This window comes from Enhydra lutris, unplaced genomic scaffold (genome assembly GCF_002288905.1).
Source record: "Enhydra lutris kenyoni isolate GAN:26980312 unplaced genomic scaffold, ASM228890v2 scaffoldscaffold28, whole genome shotgun sequence".
Classification (NCBI taxonomy): domain Eukaryota; kingdom Metazoa; phylum Chordata; class Mammalia; order Carnivora; family Mustelidae; genus Enhydra; species Enhydra lutris.
This window is the reverse complement of record NW_019154112.1, coordinates 20,381,557-20,397,719: the sequence shown is the minus strand read 5'-3', so window position 1 is coordinate 20,397,719 and position 16,163 is coordinate 20,381,557. Positions and strand designations below refer to the sequence as shown.

Here is a 16,163-nt window from a genome sequence, read left to right as displayed (position 1 = left end):
TCTGAGATACCTATGGTACCTCCACGTGAAAATGAGGGGAAAGCAGCTAACTGTAGCTGGAGGTCAAGAGTAAAGTCTGAATTTGAGATACAGATCTCCGAGTAACCACTGTATGTGGGTAAACTAAAACAGTAAGTATGGTTAGATCCTACAAGTAGAGTTGAAATAGGGTGGGCAAAAATGAGGCCCTGCACATCTATTAAGACAAAACATAGCTTAGTAGGTGCTTAAGGTTGGGGATGGAGGATGGAAGTGGGAGAGGGGAATGGGGAGTGACTGCTTACAGGTATGGAGTTTCTTTTGACAGTAATAAAAATGTTCTAAAATTAAACTGTGTGATGGTTGCACAACATTGCAAATATACTAAAACTCACTGAACAGTATATTTTAAATAGGTGAACTGTATAGCATGTGAATTATAACTCAATAAAGATGTTGAAAAGAACTGGGCCCAATGCAGAACCAGGGGAATATCAAGGATATTCTGGAGGAGGATCCACTGTAGGAACAGAGGGAGCCATGGCCAGAAAATGGAGTAAAATTAGAATATTGTCCAAAAACCTGGGAGAAAGGTTTCACAGAGAGATCAGGGGCCAACAGTGTCAAATGTAAGATACGTGATTAAGTTAAAGACTGAAATATTTGGGGGCACCTGGGTGGCTCAGTCGTTAAGCATCTACCTTCAGCTCAGGTCATGATCCCAGGGTCCTGGGATCAAGCCCCATGTCAGGCTCTCTGCTCAGCCGGAAGCCTGCTTCTTCCTCTCCCACTCCCCATGCTTGTGTTCCCTCTCTTGCTTCCCGAGATAAATAAATAAAATCTTTTTTAAAACAAAAAAAGACTGAAATATTTGACTGAACAATTGGGAACTCATTGGTGAGCTAAGAGTGAATGATTTTAAGTAGTAGTAAGAGAAGTCAGATTACACAAAGTTGAGGAATAAATGAGAGATGAGAAACGGAAGGTAACAAAAGACTCTTTCTCAGGAAACTTCTCTCCCCAAGAGGAGACCTTGTGGTATAAGGAGGTTTGTATTGCTTTCAAAAGGCAACACATAGCAGCCACTCTGGAAAACAGCATAGAGTTTCCTCAAAAAGTTAAAAATAGGGGCGCCTGGGTGGCTCAGTGGGTTGAGGCCTCTGCCTTCGGCTCAGGTCATGATCCCAGGGTCCTGGGATCGAGCCCCACATCGGGCTCTCTGCTCTGCAGGGAGCCTGCTTCCTCCTCTCTCTCTCTCTGCCTGCCTCTCTGCCTGCTTGTGATCTCTGTCTGTCAAATAAATAAAATCTTTAAAAAAAAAAAGTTAAAAATAGAGCTACCCTATGACCCAGCAATTGCATTACTAGGTACTTATCCAAAGGATACAAACATAGTGATTTGAAGGGATACGTGCACTTGAATGTTTATAGCAACAATTTCCACAATTGCCAAACTATGGAAAGAGCCTAGATGTCTATCCACAGATGAATGGATAAAAAAGATGTGGTCCAAATTTATAGTGGAATATTACTCAACCATCACAAAGAATGAAATCTTGCCATTTGCAATGACATGGATGGAACTAGAAGGTATTATGTTAAGTGAAATAAGTCAAAGAAAGACAAATACCATATGATTTCACTCATTAGTGGAGTTTAAGAAACAAGATAGATGAACATTGGGGAAGGAAAGGAAAAACAAAATAAAAGAAAAACAGAGAGGGATACAAACCATAACAAACTCTTAACTACAGGGAACATGCTGGAGGGGAGATGGGTGGGGCATGGGGTAACTGGGTGATGGGCGTTAAGGAGGACATCTGATGTAATGAGCACTGGGCATCGTATGCAACTGATGAATCACTTAACTCTACCTCTGAAACTAATAATATATAGTATGTGTTAATTAAATAGAATTTAAATTTAAAAATGTTTAAAAAGACAGCACATATGATGTTTATGTGTTACGGAAAGGAGCCTGCAAGGAGGGAGCCCGACAAAATAAATGAGGTGGAATGATTCATGGAAAAACACCTCCAAGAGTCGGGAAGAAAAGGAATTCAAGAATAAGAATGAAATATGAGAATGGAGGATGACAGATGGGTTTTTCTATTGGACTGGGAGGGAAGTTTAAGATACATTTAGTTGGTAGGAGCCAAAATGTTTAAAGTGCTATTGCTTGGGGGACCTGGGTGGGTCAGTTGGTTAAGCGTCTGCTTCAGCTCAGGTCATGATCTTAGGGTCCTGGGATCAAGCCCCAAGTCAGGTTCCCCGCTCAGTGGGGAGTCTGCTTGTCCCTCTTCCTCTGACCCCCTCATCCCTGCTCATGCTCTCTCTCTCTCTCTCTGCTCTCTCTCACAAATAAATAAATAAACTAAGTGCTATTGCTTGATGGCATCGATGTTCTCTGTGAGTTAGCAGACAGAAGTCACTGGCCAAGGGTGAAGGAGTAGGCTTGAGAATTTGAGGAGGACATAAATAAACACCTAGAACAATTCTTACAGGAGACAAATTTGCAAGGAAGAAGTTTAAAAGCAGAGGCACATTTTGAATACTTTTAAAAAATGTAATATATATCAAAGCTGATAAAAACCACCTGGCATATAACTAATTACCTACAAATTTATTATACTTTGCATTAGAATTCATAATGACCACACTGAACACATGAGCCAGATGTCACAAATGTCGGACATATGGTGTCTGAAGTCAAAATACAACCCAATGATGGGGTGCCTGGGTGGCTCAGTGGGTTAAAGCCTCTGCCTTCGGCTCAGGTCATGGTCCCAGGGTCCTGGGATCGAGCCCCGCATTCGGGCTCTCTGCTCAGCAGGGAGCCTGCTTCCTCCTCTCTCTCTGCCTGCCTCTCTGCCTACTTGTGATCTCTATCTGTCAAATAAATAAATAAAATCTTTAAAAAAAAAAATACAACCCAATGATACTTGAGCACTGGACCTGAAAAACATGGTATCCTGCAAAAGCACAGCTTCAGGGTGACCAGAAAGCCACACATCCAGTCATTCTCCCAGGACCTCTGCAGTAGTGGACATGACTCCCCATTCTCCCTAAGTGTGAAAAAAGAGTGAGGGGACTGTTTCACTATAGTTGCCAGAAAAGAAATCAAAAAGCGATTTTTTTTGTTGTTGTTTCTCCTGAGAAGGCTCATAACAGGTGACCTCCTACAGTGTTCAAATAAAATAATGTTATGTCAAGGGCCTTTGCCAACTATCAAGTAGTATATGAAAAATATTTTTATTATAGCTGGCATTCATTTATATTTCTGTACAGATTTAAAGGAATGTAGAGCTAGGAACCCTTTTTTTCTAATCATATTGGCATACTCTGAGCTCTGAAAACAGCCATGTGCCTTCCTAAATCTTTGCCTATCCCCAGGCGTTCTGCTGGGAGGTTGCTCTCATTCCTCTCTGTCTAGCCAGATACTACCCAACCTGCATGTTTCAGCATAAATATCACTGCCTCTTGGAAGGCTTTTCTGATCACCCCAGCTAGAAGCAGTCACTTCACCAGAACTATTCCAACCATTCCTTTTCTTTTTTTCAAGATTTTATTTATTTAGGGTGCCTGGGTGGCTCAGTAGGTTAAGCCTCTGCCTTCGGCTCAGGTCATGATCTCAGGGTCCTGGTATCGAGCCATGCATCAGGCTCTCTGCTCAGCAGGGAGCCTGCTTCCCTTCCTCTCTCTCTCTGCCTGCCCCTCTCCCTACTTGTGATCTCTGTCTGTCAAATAAATAAATAAAATCTTAAAAAAAAAAAAAAGATTTTATTTATTTATCTATTTGAGAGAGAGAGAGCATGTGTAGGGGTGGCGGGGTGGGTAGAGAGACAGAGAGAAGCAGATTCCCCACGGAGCAGAGAGCACAACACAGGAATCTATCCCAGGACCCTGGGTTCATGACCTGAGCCAAAGGCAGACACTTAACTGACTGAGCCTCCCAGACTACTCCCCCAACCATTCCTTTTCTATACATAATTAACTTGTATTTTTGTTAATTATATCTTCATCTTTGCCTTAATCTCCTAGAAGGCAGGAATCATGTTTTACATAATGCCTTTTTAGCATGATGCTTCGCACATAGCACAAACATGGCCTGTTACTTCTGGAAAGGGTTTCAGCGATCATCTTCATGTTACCAGTGAACACCAACTCTAAGTCTCAGAGACACTAAGAACTTGACCAAGATCACACAGTTAGAGGCACAGCTAAAACCCAAAATCAGGATTCGAACTCTATTTTCATATTCCTTTCATGAAACCAAGACTTGCAATTAGCCTAGTTATATTTTATAAACCAAATCTCAAAAAAGAGTCATTCGTGGACCTTAAGATTACACAAAGATTGGGGCACCTCGGTGGCTCAGTGGGTTGAGCCTCTGCCTTCAGCTCAGGTCATGATCTCAGGGTCCTGGGATCAAACCCTGCGTCGGGCTCTCTGTTCAGCAGGGAGCCTGCTTCCCCTCTCTCTTTGTGCCTAGCTCCCTGCCTACTTGTGATCTCTCTCTGTGTCAAATAAATAAATAAAATCTTAAAAAAAAAAAATTACACAAAGATTCAAACTTCTCTGGAAAACTCTTATTTCAACTTTCATCTAGATTGCATTTAATTGGCTTGGATTGCATGGGGGAAAAAAGGGCTTCTCTTCCTTCTTTCTTTTTTTTTTCTTTTTTTTGTCCTTTTAGCACTCTGTTTTGTTGCCATGTAGCTAAAGCAAGGATAAATTATATGGTAGTGGTGAATGCTGGCTGAATAAAGCCCTGTGAACAGGGTGAATTTGTCTTTTTTACAAATATATTGGCTGTACTTGTATACCCTGGCCTTTGATGCTTTTGCCACATTTGTGATTCACAGTTGGAAACAGCACAGCAGTTCAGTTACCGTATCAGAAGAAACTAGCAACTATAATATTTCAGTACTGATATAGGAAATGACCTAGAAATAATTGTCAAGGGCAGAGGCTATACCTCAGACCTTCTGTTAGCTCTACTATCTAACATCACATGTTATACAGAAAAAAAAGGAAATTTATTTGTTTTCAAAATAATTGCATGAAGATAAATGAATACCATATCATGTATAGAGTTCAATTTTGACTGATTTAATGAGAATAAATTAATTTAGACCTAGAATTTAACTCTAGGCAAAGAATTTATTTATAAAGATAACCCAATTATAAAAGAGAGCTAAATAACAAACTATCATTTTCTGTAATGTGCTAAATTGGGTAATTCTCAATGAAATATACACATTTAATGAGAAGTTATGAAATATGGTTATTTTGCAGACTGTTCTTGCATTTTTTGATAAAGGTTCACTCTGGGAATATAATGAGGCCAAGAGAGTTTATGTGGAACATCCTTTCATCTAGGATAACTTGGATAATCACTGGAAAAGCCTAAAGGATTAATCTATTCTGCTTTGTAAGAAATGTCCATTAACAATGCACTCAACTTAGCTTGCCCCTTTCATTGAGAATGTTGGGCATATTATTCCCTGAGCTATGAGTGACACAGTTAACCACAGGGCAGACAAAATGTAGCCAGGGAGTTCTTGTCTTACTCAGTCCTTATCTTGCTATGTGACTCTTTGGGAACTGCTTAATTTAACTCTTTTGGTTCCTTTACCTGAAACAGGAAGTGAAGATATTTACTCAAATCCTGATAGACATACACCACACTCTTCCCCCTCCCTATGTGAAACAAGGCTTCCCTTATTCCACTGAGCTGATGAATAGGGATCATTTACCACTGTTCACTCTGGGTATTCTCAAAGGACATTATAATTGTCTTCATTGAAGTACTCCCAAGACTCTTTCTTGAAATCTAATGGTACCTCAATTACCCATATCACTTTCTGAAATTTCCTTAAAATCAGGATTGTCATTGCCCAATTTTCACCACAGGAATCCAGGGAAACAGTTAACCATTGTGTGAAGTCACAGCATAAAACATAAATCCTCAGAAAAAGTACCCTTCTTAGATACCCAGATTAAACACCTGCTTTCTACTCTGTGTCCTACTTCAATGTGAAGTCACTTCTCTTCATTAGCTGTTTATGACCAAAAAAACCCCCAAAACTACACAAGTTCTTTATATTCATACATAAAACACATATTTCTATCTATCTCATTGGGTCTTTATAACTGTCAGTGAGCTGGAGTTACAGCCTTCAGTTACTTGGCTGGGTTAATAGTTTCACATTCTCACATGCTATTATTAAAATTCAGAGGTCTATCAAGCCAGTAAAGATGAATTTACAAGTGTATCAAAATCAAAAGGGCTGATAGGTGGTTACAGTTCCAAAACATCTTATAAACATGGATATTATTTAGTTATTGCTTCATGAGGAAGAAACTGCTGCATATTGAAGAAATGTGTATATTATATACTTAGTGAAGAAAACAAAGCTGGACCTCCTCAGACGAGAGATGTGACTTTCCTTACAAAGCAAAGAGGGTTCTGATGCCAGGGTCTTTCCCCCTGGACAAGTAATTCTCTGACTACCTGGGAAGGAACATCCTGAAATTTCCAGTCCAGTTGGACTCCTTCCTGGGCACATAGGTAGCAGAAGCATTATCCTCTGCCAGGAAAAGCAGCATGGGCCTCACAAACTTCTTGACATGTTCAAGGGCTTTCCCAAAGCTCTTTCACATTCCAAAATGAGTCAGCACATCCTAAACTCATTTTCCTCATTTGACCACTATGGAAATGCTGAAAGTAAATTATCTACTTACTGAGATTGGAATGAGGAAGGCACCTAACTTCTTAGTTCAATATGATTATGACTTGTCAAAAATCAAAACAATTTCTTTGAGAAATATTTTTGTAGCAGCTACTACTAAAAAGCAATAAGAATATCCATTATGCTGCTCAAATTCTAATTTTTTAAAATGATGAAACCCAAAATATTCAGAGGTAATTCACAAGGAGAAAATCCTTCTAGAAATGGCATTTTGAGAAAAGGGGAGAAGAAAAAATAATTTCCAATGCTTTCTTCATAGGGAGATGTTTTATTTGTGGTAAGATATGGAAATATTTTACCACAGTGAGGAAATATGACACTTTCATACAACACAGTTTCAGGATTTTCACTTATAAAACAATATTCTTTAAGTAGTTTATCAAAGAAATTTGGTACAAAAAGGAACATAAGTAGCCCATCAACAAGTTAAGCCAATATTGTATTTAATTTCCCAAGAAAAAAACTTTTTTTCCTTTTTTTTAATAGCTCCACACCCAAGATGGGGTCCGAACCCACAACCCCAAAATCAAGACTCAGCATTCTCCACGGACTGAGTCAGTGAGTCACACTGAGGAAAAAATATTCTAAGCAAATCCATTTTGTTATAATTAGTGACTTACATTTTTAATACAAATTCCAGGGCAATTTTTACAAGCTAGAAAGAGATTCAGCAAATGTTGAATTCCACACAATATCCTAAGAATGTGCACTTTTTTTGTTGACCAACTCTTGGTCAGGAACTGGCACACACTGAGAAATTTTTCATTCATTCAATAAGTATTTCGTAAGGACCCACTATATACCGGGCAGTTGGGATAGGCCCTAAACAAGAGAGACATGATTTATGTCCTCAAGGAGCTCACAGGCTAACGGGTGGGGCAAATGTGAGAAGTCTAGACAACACGTCAAACCGGACTAGGGACTTGTGAAATGCGTTAAAGCATTAACCAACTGCTCCCAGCTTTCCTAACCAAATGCAAGTTCAGGACAAATGCTTAACTCAGAGATAACTAAACAAGACATACTTTTATCTCAATTTTTTGTGTTTTAGCTGAAATGTCTAATGGCTAATATAATAATCCATAAAAGGATTATCTTGATTCTATCACTTATGTGAATGGAGCTGGTAATGTCTTTTTAAAATCAAAATCCTAAATTTTGATGTTTGCACCCTGACCATTGTTTATTTTTTGTCAGGAGTTAGTCTATTAATCAGATATCCAAAAATGCTGCTTCATAATAGACACAGTTTATGTTGTCTCCCATAAATTTCAATTAGTCAGCTTAATTAAGACTTCAAATTCTGCGAAGATTTTTATTCTTCCACATTTTTAAATTCAACTTTACAAGATGTAATGACTGCTACTCAGTACTGAATATTTACTATGAAATGAGTATTTTTTTTTACATAATTACTTGTAAATCTCCCCTCCCACTGTAACTCTACAAGGTACTATTGGTTCTACTCTTCAGATAGGGAAACTGAGGTGCTGAGAAGTTAAGAAAGTTTCCCAGAACCACACAGCTAGTTAGTGTAAAGACAGGAGCAGAACCTCTTGATTATCTGACTAGTTAATTTTTTCTCTTAAGTATCCTAAATTGGGAACGGAGTTTACACACTCCAGGGCTCAATGCAGTAGAATTACTCACTGTGCAACATTATAATGACGTTCTAATAATGCAGTTAATGCTTTCAAGCAACCAGAGCCCAATAAAACATCTAGGGTGCAATAAAACATCTGATTAACTAGTGAAACGAAATGTGGAATAACTTCTCAGGTAAATGTCAAGGAAATGGAGGGTGTCTAACTATGAAGTCTTTGCTTCATGAGTAAACCACATCAAGCATTGTTACCAGTAACCTCCCAGCCTGGCTGTGTGAAATTCTCCTGAAAAGAGAGAAAATTATCTCACACTAAGTGGGGGTTGGCCTGGAAACTCATAGAGGGACGCTGGGCCACGGAGAGCTTGTGCTTTGTTTTGCTCTACCTTCAGTGGGGCTCAGTCCCACAGTAGTCCATCCTCATCACTGCACCCACATCACTTGCTCACGGAGGTATGGTCCACATTCCGAAAGCAAAGAGCAGCACACACGATCAGATAAAGCCAGATCACCAGCCATCACTTTGCAAAATTCCTCAGATGGCCCCAATAAAACATGGACAGCTTTATGGGTGAATATGAAGGTACGCTTGAAAGCCTAAAATGAAATGCCTATGGATCAAATGGCTCTGCACTAACTTCCTAAAAGCTCATCTCTGTCGTCGGCTATCCAAGTTCAAGGGAACCACCACAGCCAGCCGAAAGCACCCAGAGAGCTTCCACCGGCAAATTACAGACTGTAAAATGAAACGGAGATCCACCCCGGGGGCTAAGTTTCCTAAGGTCTGTAGCGCTTTTTAGGGGCTGTCTTTGCCCCTCTGGTACAGCGGCTCCGCTCCACAAGAAATCTGTGAACACCGTCCGTTTGCTAGGCACTAATGTTGGGGAACCGCTTAAAAAGAAACGTCACTTTCGGCTTGGGGGCAGCATGCTCGCCATTCAATGCCCTACTGGTTTCTTAACACGCATATGATTAATATTGGTACTCAGGAAAGAGAACTTCTTCTGACCTTGAGCGTGCGCGCTAAATAAATTACCTCAGAACGAAAGTGGTGGGATCTCATAACAGCATCTGGGGAGAAAAGAGAAAAAAACGAGATTTCATTTAACTCCTTGCTCTTCACCTGCAGAGTTACTAATGACTTAGGTGAGATACAAGGGTCAGGAAGGCACATTCCAGACGCCTTGATTTCGGTGGGGACACACTGTAGGGCGGGGAGGTTACTAGGCCACCGGTCTCTAGGTGAGTTCTCCGCGAGAAGTTTCAGGGAAAGTTCTGGGAGAGTAGAGGAGCCCCGAACTCTCCATGCCTGACTTTCTTACCCCTAAGCTCCAGCGATGGATGGGTCAAGGGAGGATGCCGCAGCCCCGGATTCCGCTCTTATTACCCTTAGCAAACTGACACTTAGAATTTGCGTCCGTGCCTCCCTTCCGAGGGCTGGACATCACCGTGGCTATCCCATCCGGGGATACCGGAGGAAGGCGGTGAGGGCAAAACGGGCAAGGGATGTTTAAACACATAAACGTACTAGGCTTGCGGAGTAGGCGATGATGGGGGTAGGGACCGCAGCGCGGACCCGAGCTCCAATTCACTCTCCAAATTGGCTTAAATGTGCCTCTCAGCCCGAAGAAATTCGTCGCGGCGTGTCTTACCTCGGCTCCTTGAACGACCCGAAAAGACCGATTTCATCGGATGCCTCCCTTTCTGGAGCCTGCGGTGCCAGCAGCAAAAGAAGACGATGGTGGCGATTGTGCCCAGCAGAAGCAACAAGAGGAAGAGGGCACATTGGATGCTGTAGGGTCTCAGCAAGACGAGGAAAGCCGCGGCGATCATGGTGCGGGCGAGGCGGGGGCGGCGAGGCGGCGGGGCTGGAGGGCGGCGGCACAGTAACCCGTGCCGGGCGCACCACGAAGCGGCGGGCACGGGCGAGCGCGGCTCAGCGCGTCATGCCCGGCGCTCGCGGCCCCGCGACCAGCCCAATGGCTGCGCACCCCGCGCCAGCCGCGCTATACGAGTGATCCAGGGCTGCGGGGAGAGCTTGCCATGACTCAGCAGACGGCGACGAGGCAGGGACTTGGCGGCGGGGAGTCTCTCCCCTCCCTCCCCAGGCGCCCCCGCCCCCGTCCGTGCGCAGCCCCCGGGCGCAGCCCCGCCAGGGACGCGGCGGGCTGGGAGGAGCAGCACTGCCGCTGTGGCCACCCGGGTCCCGCGCATCGTCTTGCGGCCGCCGCCGGCCTCGGCATCCCAGAAGCCGGGCGCACGTGGGTCGGGGCGGGGACGCGGCGCCCGGGCTGCAGCGGCGGCGGCCCGCGGGGGGCGGGAATGGGGCGCCGCGGCGGGGGCTCGCCTGATGACATCACGGCCGGGCTGCGGCAACGCGGGCGCGCGGACATGGCTGCGGCGGCTTCGGCGGCGGCCGCGGGCTGCGCCCGGGCCTGAGCGCCCAGCGCCCTCCCGCGGGGCCGCCCGCCAGTCCGCGCGGGCCGCGGGTGCACAGACCCGGCGCCTCTCCGCTCCCCGACACCCGGGGCTTCCACCTATCCAGCCTCCCCGGGCCGAATTGCTGGGGAGCTCGGCGACAGGGGGCGCCAAGGAGCCAGGGGGAAAACCGTGAGGCGCTGGCGGGAGCCTGCAGGCGGTGCTACCCCCACCTCCCACCTCCCCGCGCCCCGCCCCGAAGTTGGGGCTTTGGAGGATGCAGCCGGGTGAGCTATTGCTTGCGGGGGGTTCCTCGCACGCTGAAGCGTGAACACCGGGAAGGGCCTTCCCTGGGAATTGGGGTTTTCCAGGCACCGGAGGCCCACCCTCTCCAAGCCCCTCTTTAAAGTGGGAGCACTCCCTCAGGAGAACGCTCCGGTCTGCAGACGTGAACTGTTACACCCCCAAACTAGGTGCTATTTCTCAGCTGAGAAATGGGCACTTCGGATCCTCCTGAATCCATGCGTTCGTTTACCGCCAAACCTTGACTCATTCAGTGCGTTTGAAGAGACAGGCAATTTCAGATTGAGGGAACGGGCAGATAAAGGAAGTTGGCTTGTAAATATTTTGAGGAGAAGTATTTTAGGGAGTGTGAGGAAATAATGACCTGCCACGCTCAAAACGCACACATTCCCTCCTGCCCCTTCCTCTTTCCTCATGACCAGCAAAAAGTATATTGTTGATGGCCAGGAGATTTTACGGTGGTCTCTGGTGCAGTGCCAACGCAGAAAGTGTGGCGGGCGCGCTGCAGTGTGCCCTTCTGCGGACAGCCGCTGCCACCTGGCCCGGAAGACGCTGCGGCTGCAGTCTGCGGCATCTTTTGGCCTTGGCCGGCCGGGTACTTGTACCGCGTTATGCTGCTCCCTAGGCAATGCAGGCATTTCCTGGCGGGGAGGGGTGGGAGGCGGGGACGGAAGGCTGTTTTTTGCTTATTTTGTTTTATTTACTCTCATGAGGCAACTGCAATTATAGTGGCATAAAGTAACACATTATTGCATTTGTGTAGTTTCTAATAACTCCTGAGGGGGACTCTTACTTTGGAATATTTAAGACACTGAAGAAATTGTCATAAAAAGTGATGTGTAAAATTCTGAAAAGCATTTAAAGGATAGATGACAATACTTAAGTTGTATTTGCTTGTAGGATCTCAAAATCAGTACTGTTTTATAACTATACAAAATCAACTGTACAGTTCTGCATAAAAGCTTAACCCATTGATGTTTTCAAGGCCTTGAACATATCACCATATGTAGGCATTAAAGGAAACTCAAAAAGGCATTGCCTAATGCCTTTCCTTAATGCCAGGTTCGTAAACACGGAAAACCATGGATGAAATTTTCTTACGTACAAGTTGTTTCCTAAAGCAAAATAAACATTCACGTTGTTGACGTGTTGCATCACATTCGGTTGTTTTGGTTTGACGATGCAAGGATCTTGCTTGCAGATGCTGTATAAGGTGAGAATGTCGAATGTCAGAGAAGTGGCTGTGCTACAGGTCAGGATAGGCTTCCTAGGTGCCTGGCACTCGGGGTCTGCCAGGTAGCACTGCACCATGTTCACATTGCTCAAAGGTCTCCTGCTACCGCAGCCCACTGCAGTGAGAGACTGTATTCCTGTCCATTGTGCAGGAGTATTGAAGAGAATCCTGAGAGTCTGCAATGTGTGGCACATTGGGAAAGGAAGAATTCTTTACTGCGTTGACTCCCAGAGGCGTGGTAGAAAAATTTAAAACAACAAAATGGAATTAACCTTCTGCAACCATTGGCAGAAATAACTAAGAGAATTTAAGAAGGTCACTTTCACTTTATACTTCCCACGGACTAAAATTTGCGAGTGAGCTAACATGGCCTAAATATCCTTGAAAGGTGTCTAAGATCACAAACACAGCATAGTAACCAATTTGCTCTAAACTCTGCATTTTTAACAACAAAAAGCAACTAAATAGCAATTATGGTTTTCTGAGCTATTACTTTAGCACAATTGTTATCATCCTGTGTCTTGCTGCAGCCATTTATAAGTTTCAAGTACACACAAGAACATCATTTATTTCTCTTGGCAGGCAAATGCCTTAACTGTAGTGCAGTAGGATTATAGATATTTCTTTTTAACAGCATTCGTATTTTTTCTTTACATCAGTTATCTCAAGGATACTAATAATAAGGAAAACAAATCATTGAAAGAATTTAGTGTTTGGGTTCCATTGCCATTTTCTGAGTTGTTGTTAATTTATCATTTCCATCTCCAAATAATGGCATGTTATTAATTGCTTCTGTGTGTTTATGTGATGAGAATGCATTGTGGAATTTAATAAATATTAAATCAGCCAATCAATCCTTTTTTGGAAGTTAATTTAGTGGAATTCATATATTTTCTTTCTGCTAGGTTTTCATTACAAAAAATAATTGACATTGTATCAAAGTCACAAATTAAGGTTTGGCAGTCGGCATGGGGGAGGAAGGTCCTTAATCAAATGTTTCATATGAAGAAATGAACAATCAAGATGGAAAAGTATAGATAATTTTTTGACTTTTTATGCTAGTGAGTTAGCATTGTCACCCAAGGGAAGACAAAAGAGTTGATAAAAATGGTTAAGAGTGTTTGGTATCAGGTATGTAGTAGATGATCCCTCATGTAGCCCTTCTTTCTTTTGGCTTCTCAAGCAAATTGAGAATACACATGAAGAACCAAAAGGAAATTAAAATATTAACTTTATTCAGGGTAAATTCAGATTGAAAAACATGGCTTAGACTCAAGGACAAAATGGGACATCTTATTCCTTTTCCCTTAACTCTACATCCCCAACCAGTCACAGCTGAAAAACTACAGGTCTTCCCAACACTATGGCACCAGGATACTACTTCTTACCTGGAGACCAGAAACCAAAAAGAGCCTGACACTGTCCCACCCATGAGGCTTGCAGCTTGACTGAGCAAGAGACAGGACCCTATGTGAGAAAGGGACCTTTCATACATCAGCCCAGCCCCCTAGTGGCTGGAAGGTCCTCTCTGATTTCCCCCATCACTGAGTTATTCACCTGCCAAAGTAAGATGAGTAAGGGGCTTTAATAAAAAGAAAGAAGCTGGGGGGTAGGGGGATTGGGTTGGGTGGCTGGGTTATGGACATTGGGGAGGGTATGTGCTATGTTGAGTGCTTTGAAACCTGTAAACCTGATGATTCACAGCTGTACCCCTGGGGCAAATAGTACATTATATGTTAATAAAAAGAAAAAGAAAAGCTCTGCAGTATTTCCCTAGAAATAAGCAGTTGTGGCCCAAATTCCTAATTTATGGGTCAGAAAGAAAAGAAGACCACCCTAATCTGTGTAGAGACCAACTGAGAAAAAGGGAAAAAATGAAGATGATTCAAGCTTTGAGCTAGGGTAGAAGGGCAGTTCTGAAGGAAAAGATGATAAACTGAGTCTTACACCCATTAAAATAGAGTTGTCAGAAGGATATCCATATGAAATTATCCAGCAAATGCATGGAAATGTGGGTGGAAAGGTCAGAACGAGAGACAGACTGGGAGTCATCAACATGAATTATAGTTGAGGTCACGGATATAGACAAAATGACTAAGGGAGAGAAATTATAGAAAGAATTAGAATCAGACTTTGGAGATGACTTCCATTTGTGGACTGGAGAAGGATAGCAGAATGCAAGTCTATGGAAGCCCAAATAGGAAATGTTCCCATTTAGTGGTTTTCTAGAACAGAGGCACAAATGGGAGGTTAAGGCGTGCGAGGACTGAGAACTGGTGACTAGGAGACCTCTGGAAATCTTCCAGAGAACTGATTCATCCTAGTGGGAGAGGCTAAAACCAGACATTAACTGGTTGAAGGAGTAGGAGGTGAAAACAGGAGAGCCTCTGTCCACAGTCTTTGGAGAAAGTTGACTGTAAAATTCTAACTCTAAAAGATAATTTATCTAAAAGGGATGAGTAGAATTGTGATTAAAACCTGAGTAATGTTTTTGTTTGTTTGTTTGTTTTGTTTTGTTTTGTTTTTTATCAGGATGGGGTACTTAACCAAGTTTATAGGGAACTTGAGAGATGGAACCAGCAGTGGCAGAGAAATTAAGAGTTAAAGAGAAAGGAGAGGAGGGCATTCTTCTTATGGTGTAGCTGTTTGTTTTAATATATCCGCAGTCCCCCAGATGGGTTCTTTCTGCTCTCTGGCTGCTTTGACTCTTCAGTTAACACAGACCCTGACTAGTTAGGAAGGTTCCCTGACCATGGTCTCCTCCCCACTAACTCTGGCTACAAACCCTCAGACTAGGAGTATGATTTTTAGGGAAAGATAAGGGATACCTTGGAATGTAGCCCAGATTATCTGTAACATTTTATTACAAACCTAAATGAAAGTGAGCATATTACCTGACTGGTAATCATACAATGATATTACATGGAAATATTACCCCTTTGAAAACAAAAAGTTTAGATAAGAATGGCTCCAGCAACAAATTTTTAGAAATAAATCATACTGAGTTTGGACTGATAATCTACTTGTTCCTAGGTAAAGTTTTTTACTCTCAGAACATAAATGGCATAAAAGGAAAATTGAGAAGCATCCAAGGAAATGTGTTGCATGACCTATTTATTCCCAAATCGTTTTTCATAATAATCTGAGACCAAGACCTGTGCCAACAAAGCACATGTTCTTGTATTGAAAGGTAAAGGAGCTGCGTCATCAGGAAGAACCTACGACATCTAATGTAATGTTGGAGGCAATTTCCAGCCACCAAAATTAGTGAAGCCATCATGTGGATGGATTGCTATTGTCTTTTGAAAATTTTGTTTCTTGAAGGAAAAATAATTATTATTTGCAAATATTACTTTGAGCAAATCTTTCCTGGGAAAAGACTTTATATTCATTTTACCACAATAAAAACTTTTAAAATAATTTGGAGGCATCATTGTAAGAGAAAACATCTCAAGTGAATCATTTCTAATTGTTCTTCTAACATTTTAGAAGTTTTAGAGCCTAATTAGAATTTGTTGTCTTATTTGTTGTAGAATCCAGAATAATGCTATCGGGGTGGGGGAGATGTTCTTTTCTGTGAACATTACAGGCTTCTCAAAAAAGTCTACTGAGTCTGAGAGTTTAAAAAAAATGTCTGTAATTGAATTCATCTACCCTATAATGCTTTGCAGACAGTTTTTGGAAAGTAATCATTTATTATCCACTAGCAAATAGAATTCATTTATGTAGTTTCTAACATTGAGTGTGGGATTAGTCATGCAGCAAAATACTGAGTCATTTGGCCAGAAAATTTACTCATAGTTATATGAACTGCCAATGGAAAATTTGAGAGCTGTTCATAAATCAAATTATAAAGCTCTTAGGGTTATAAA

At 42.6% G+C, this 16,163-nt stretch overlaps 1 protein-coding gene across 1 annotated transcript in view; it reads right to left on the bottom strand.

Moving 5' to 3' along the window:
- LOC111152327 (dystonin) overlaps nt 1–10,169 on the bottom strand; it is a 474,965-nt gene extending 464,796 nt beyond the window's left edge. The window contains exons 1-2 of the mRNA XM_022510820.1: nt 9,989–10,169; nt 9,373–9,407 (exon numbers count right to left, since the gene is read on the bottom strand). Of these exons, the coding sequence (XP_022366528.1) occupies nt 9,373–9,407; nt 9,989–10,169 (216 nt within the window). The remainder of the gene's footprint in view (nt 1–9,372; nt 9,408–9,988) is intronic.
- Between the last annotated feature and the right edge of the window lie 5,994 nt (nt 10,170–16,163).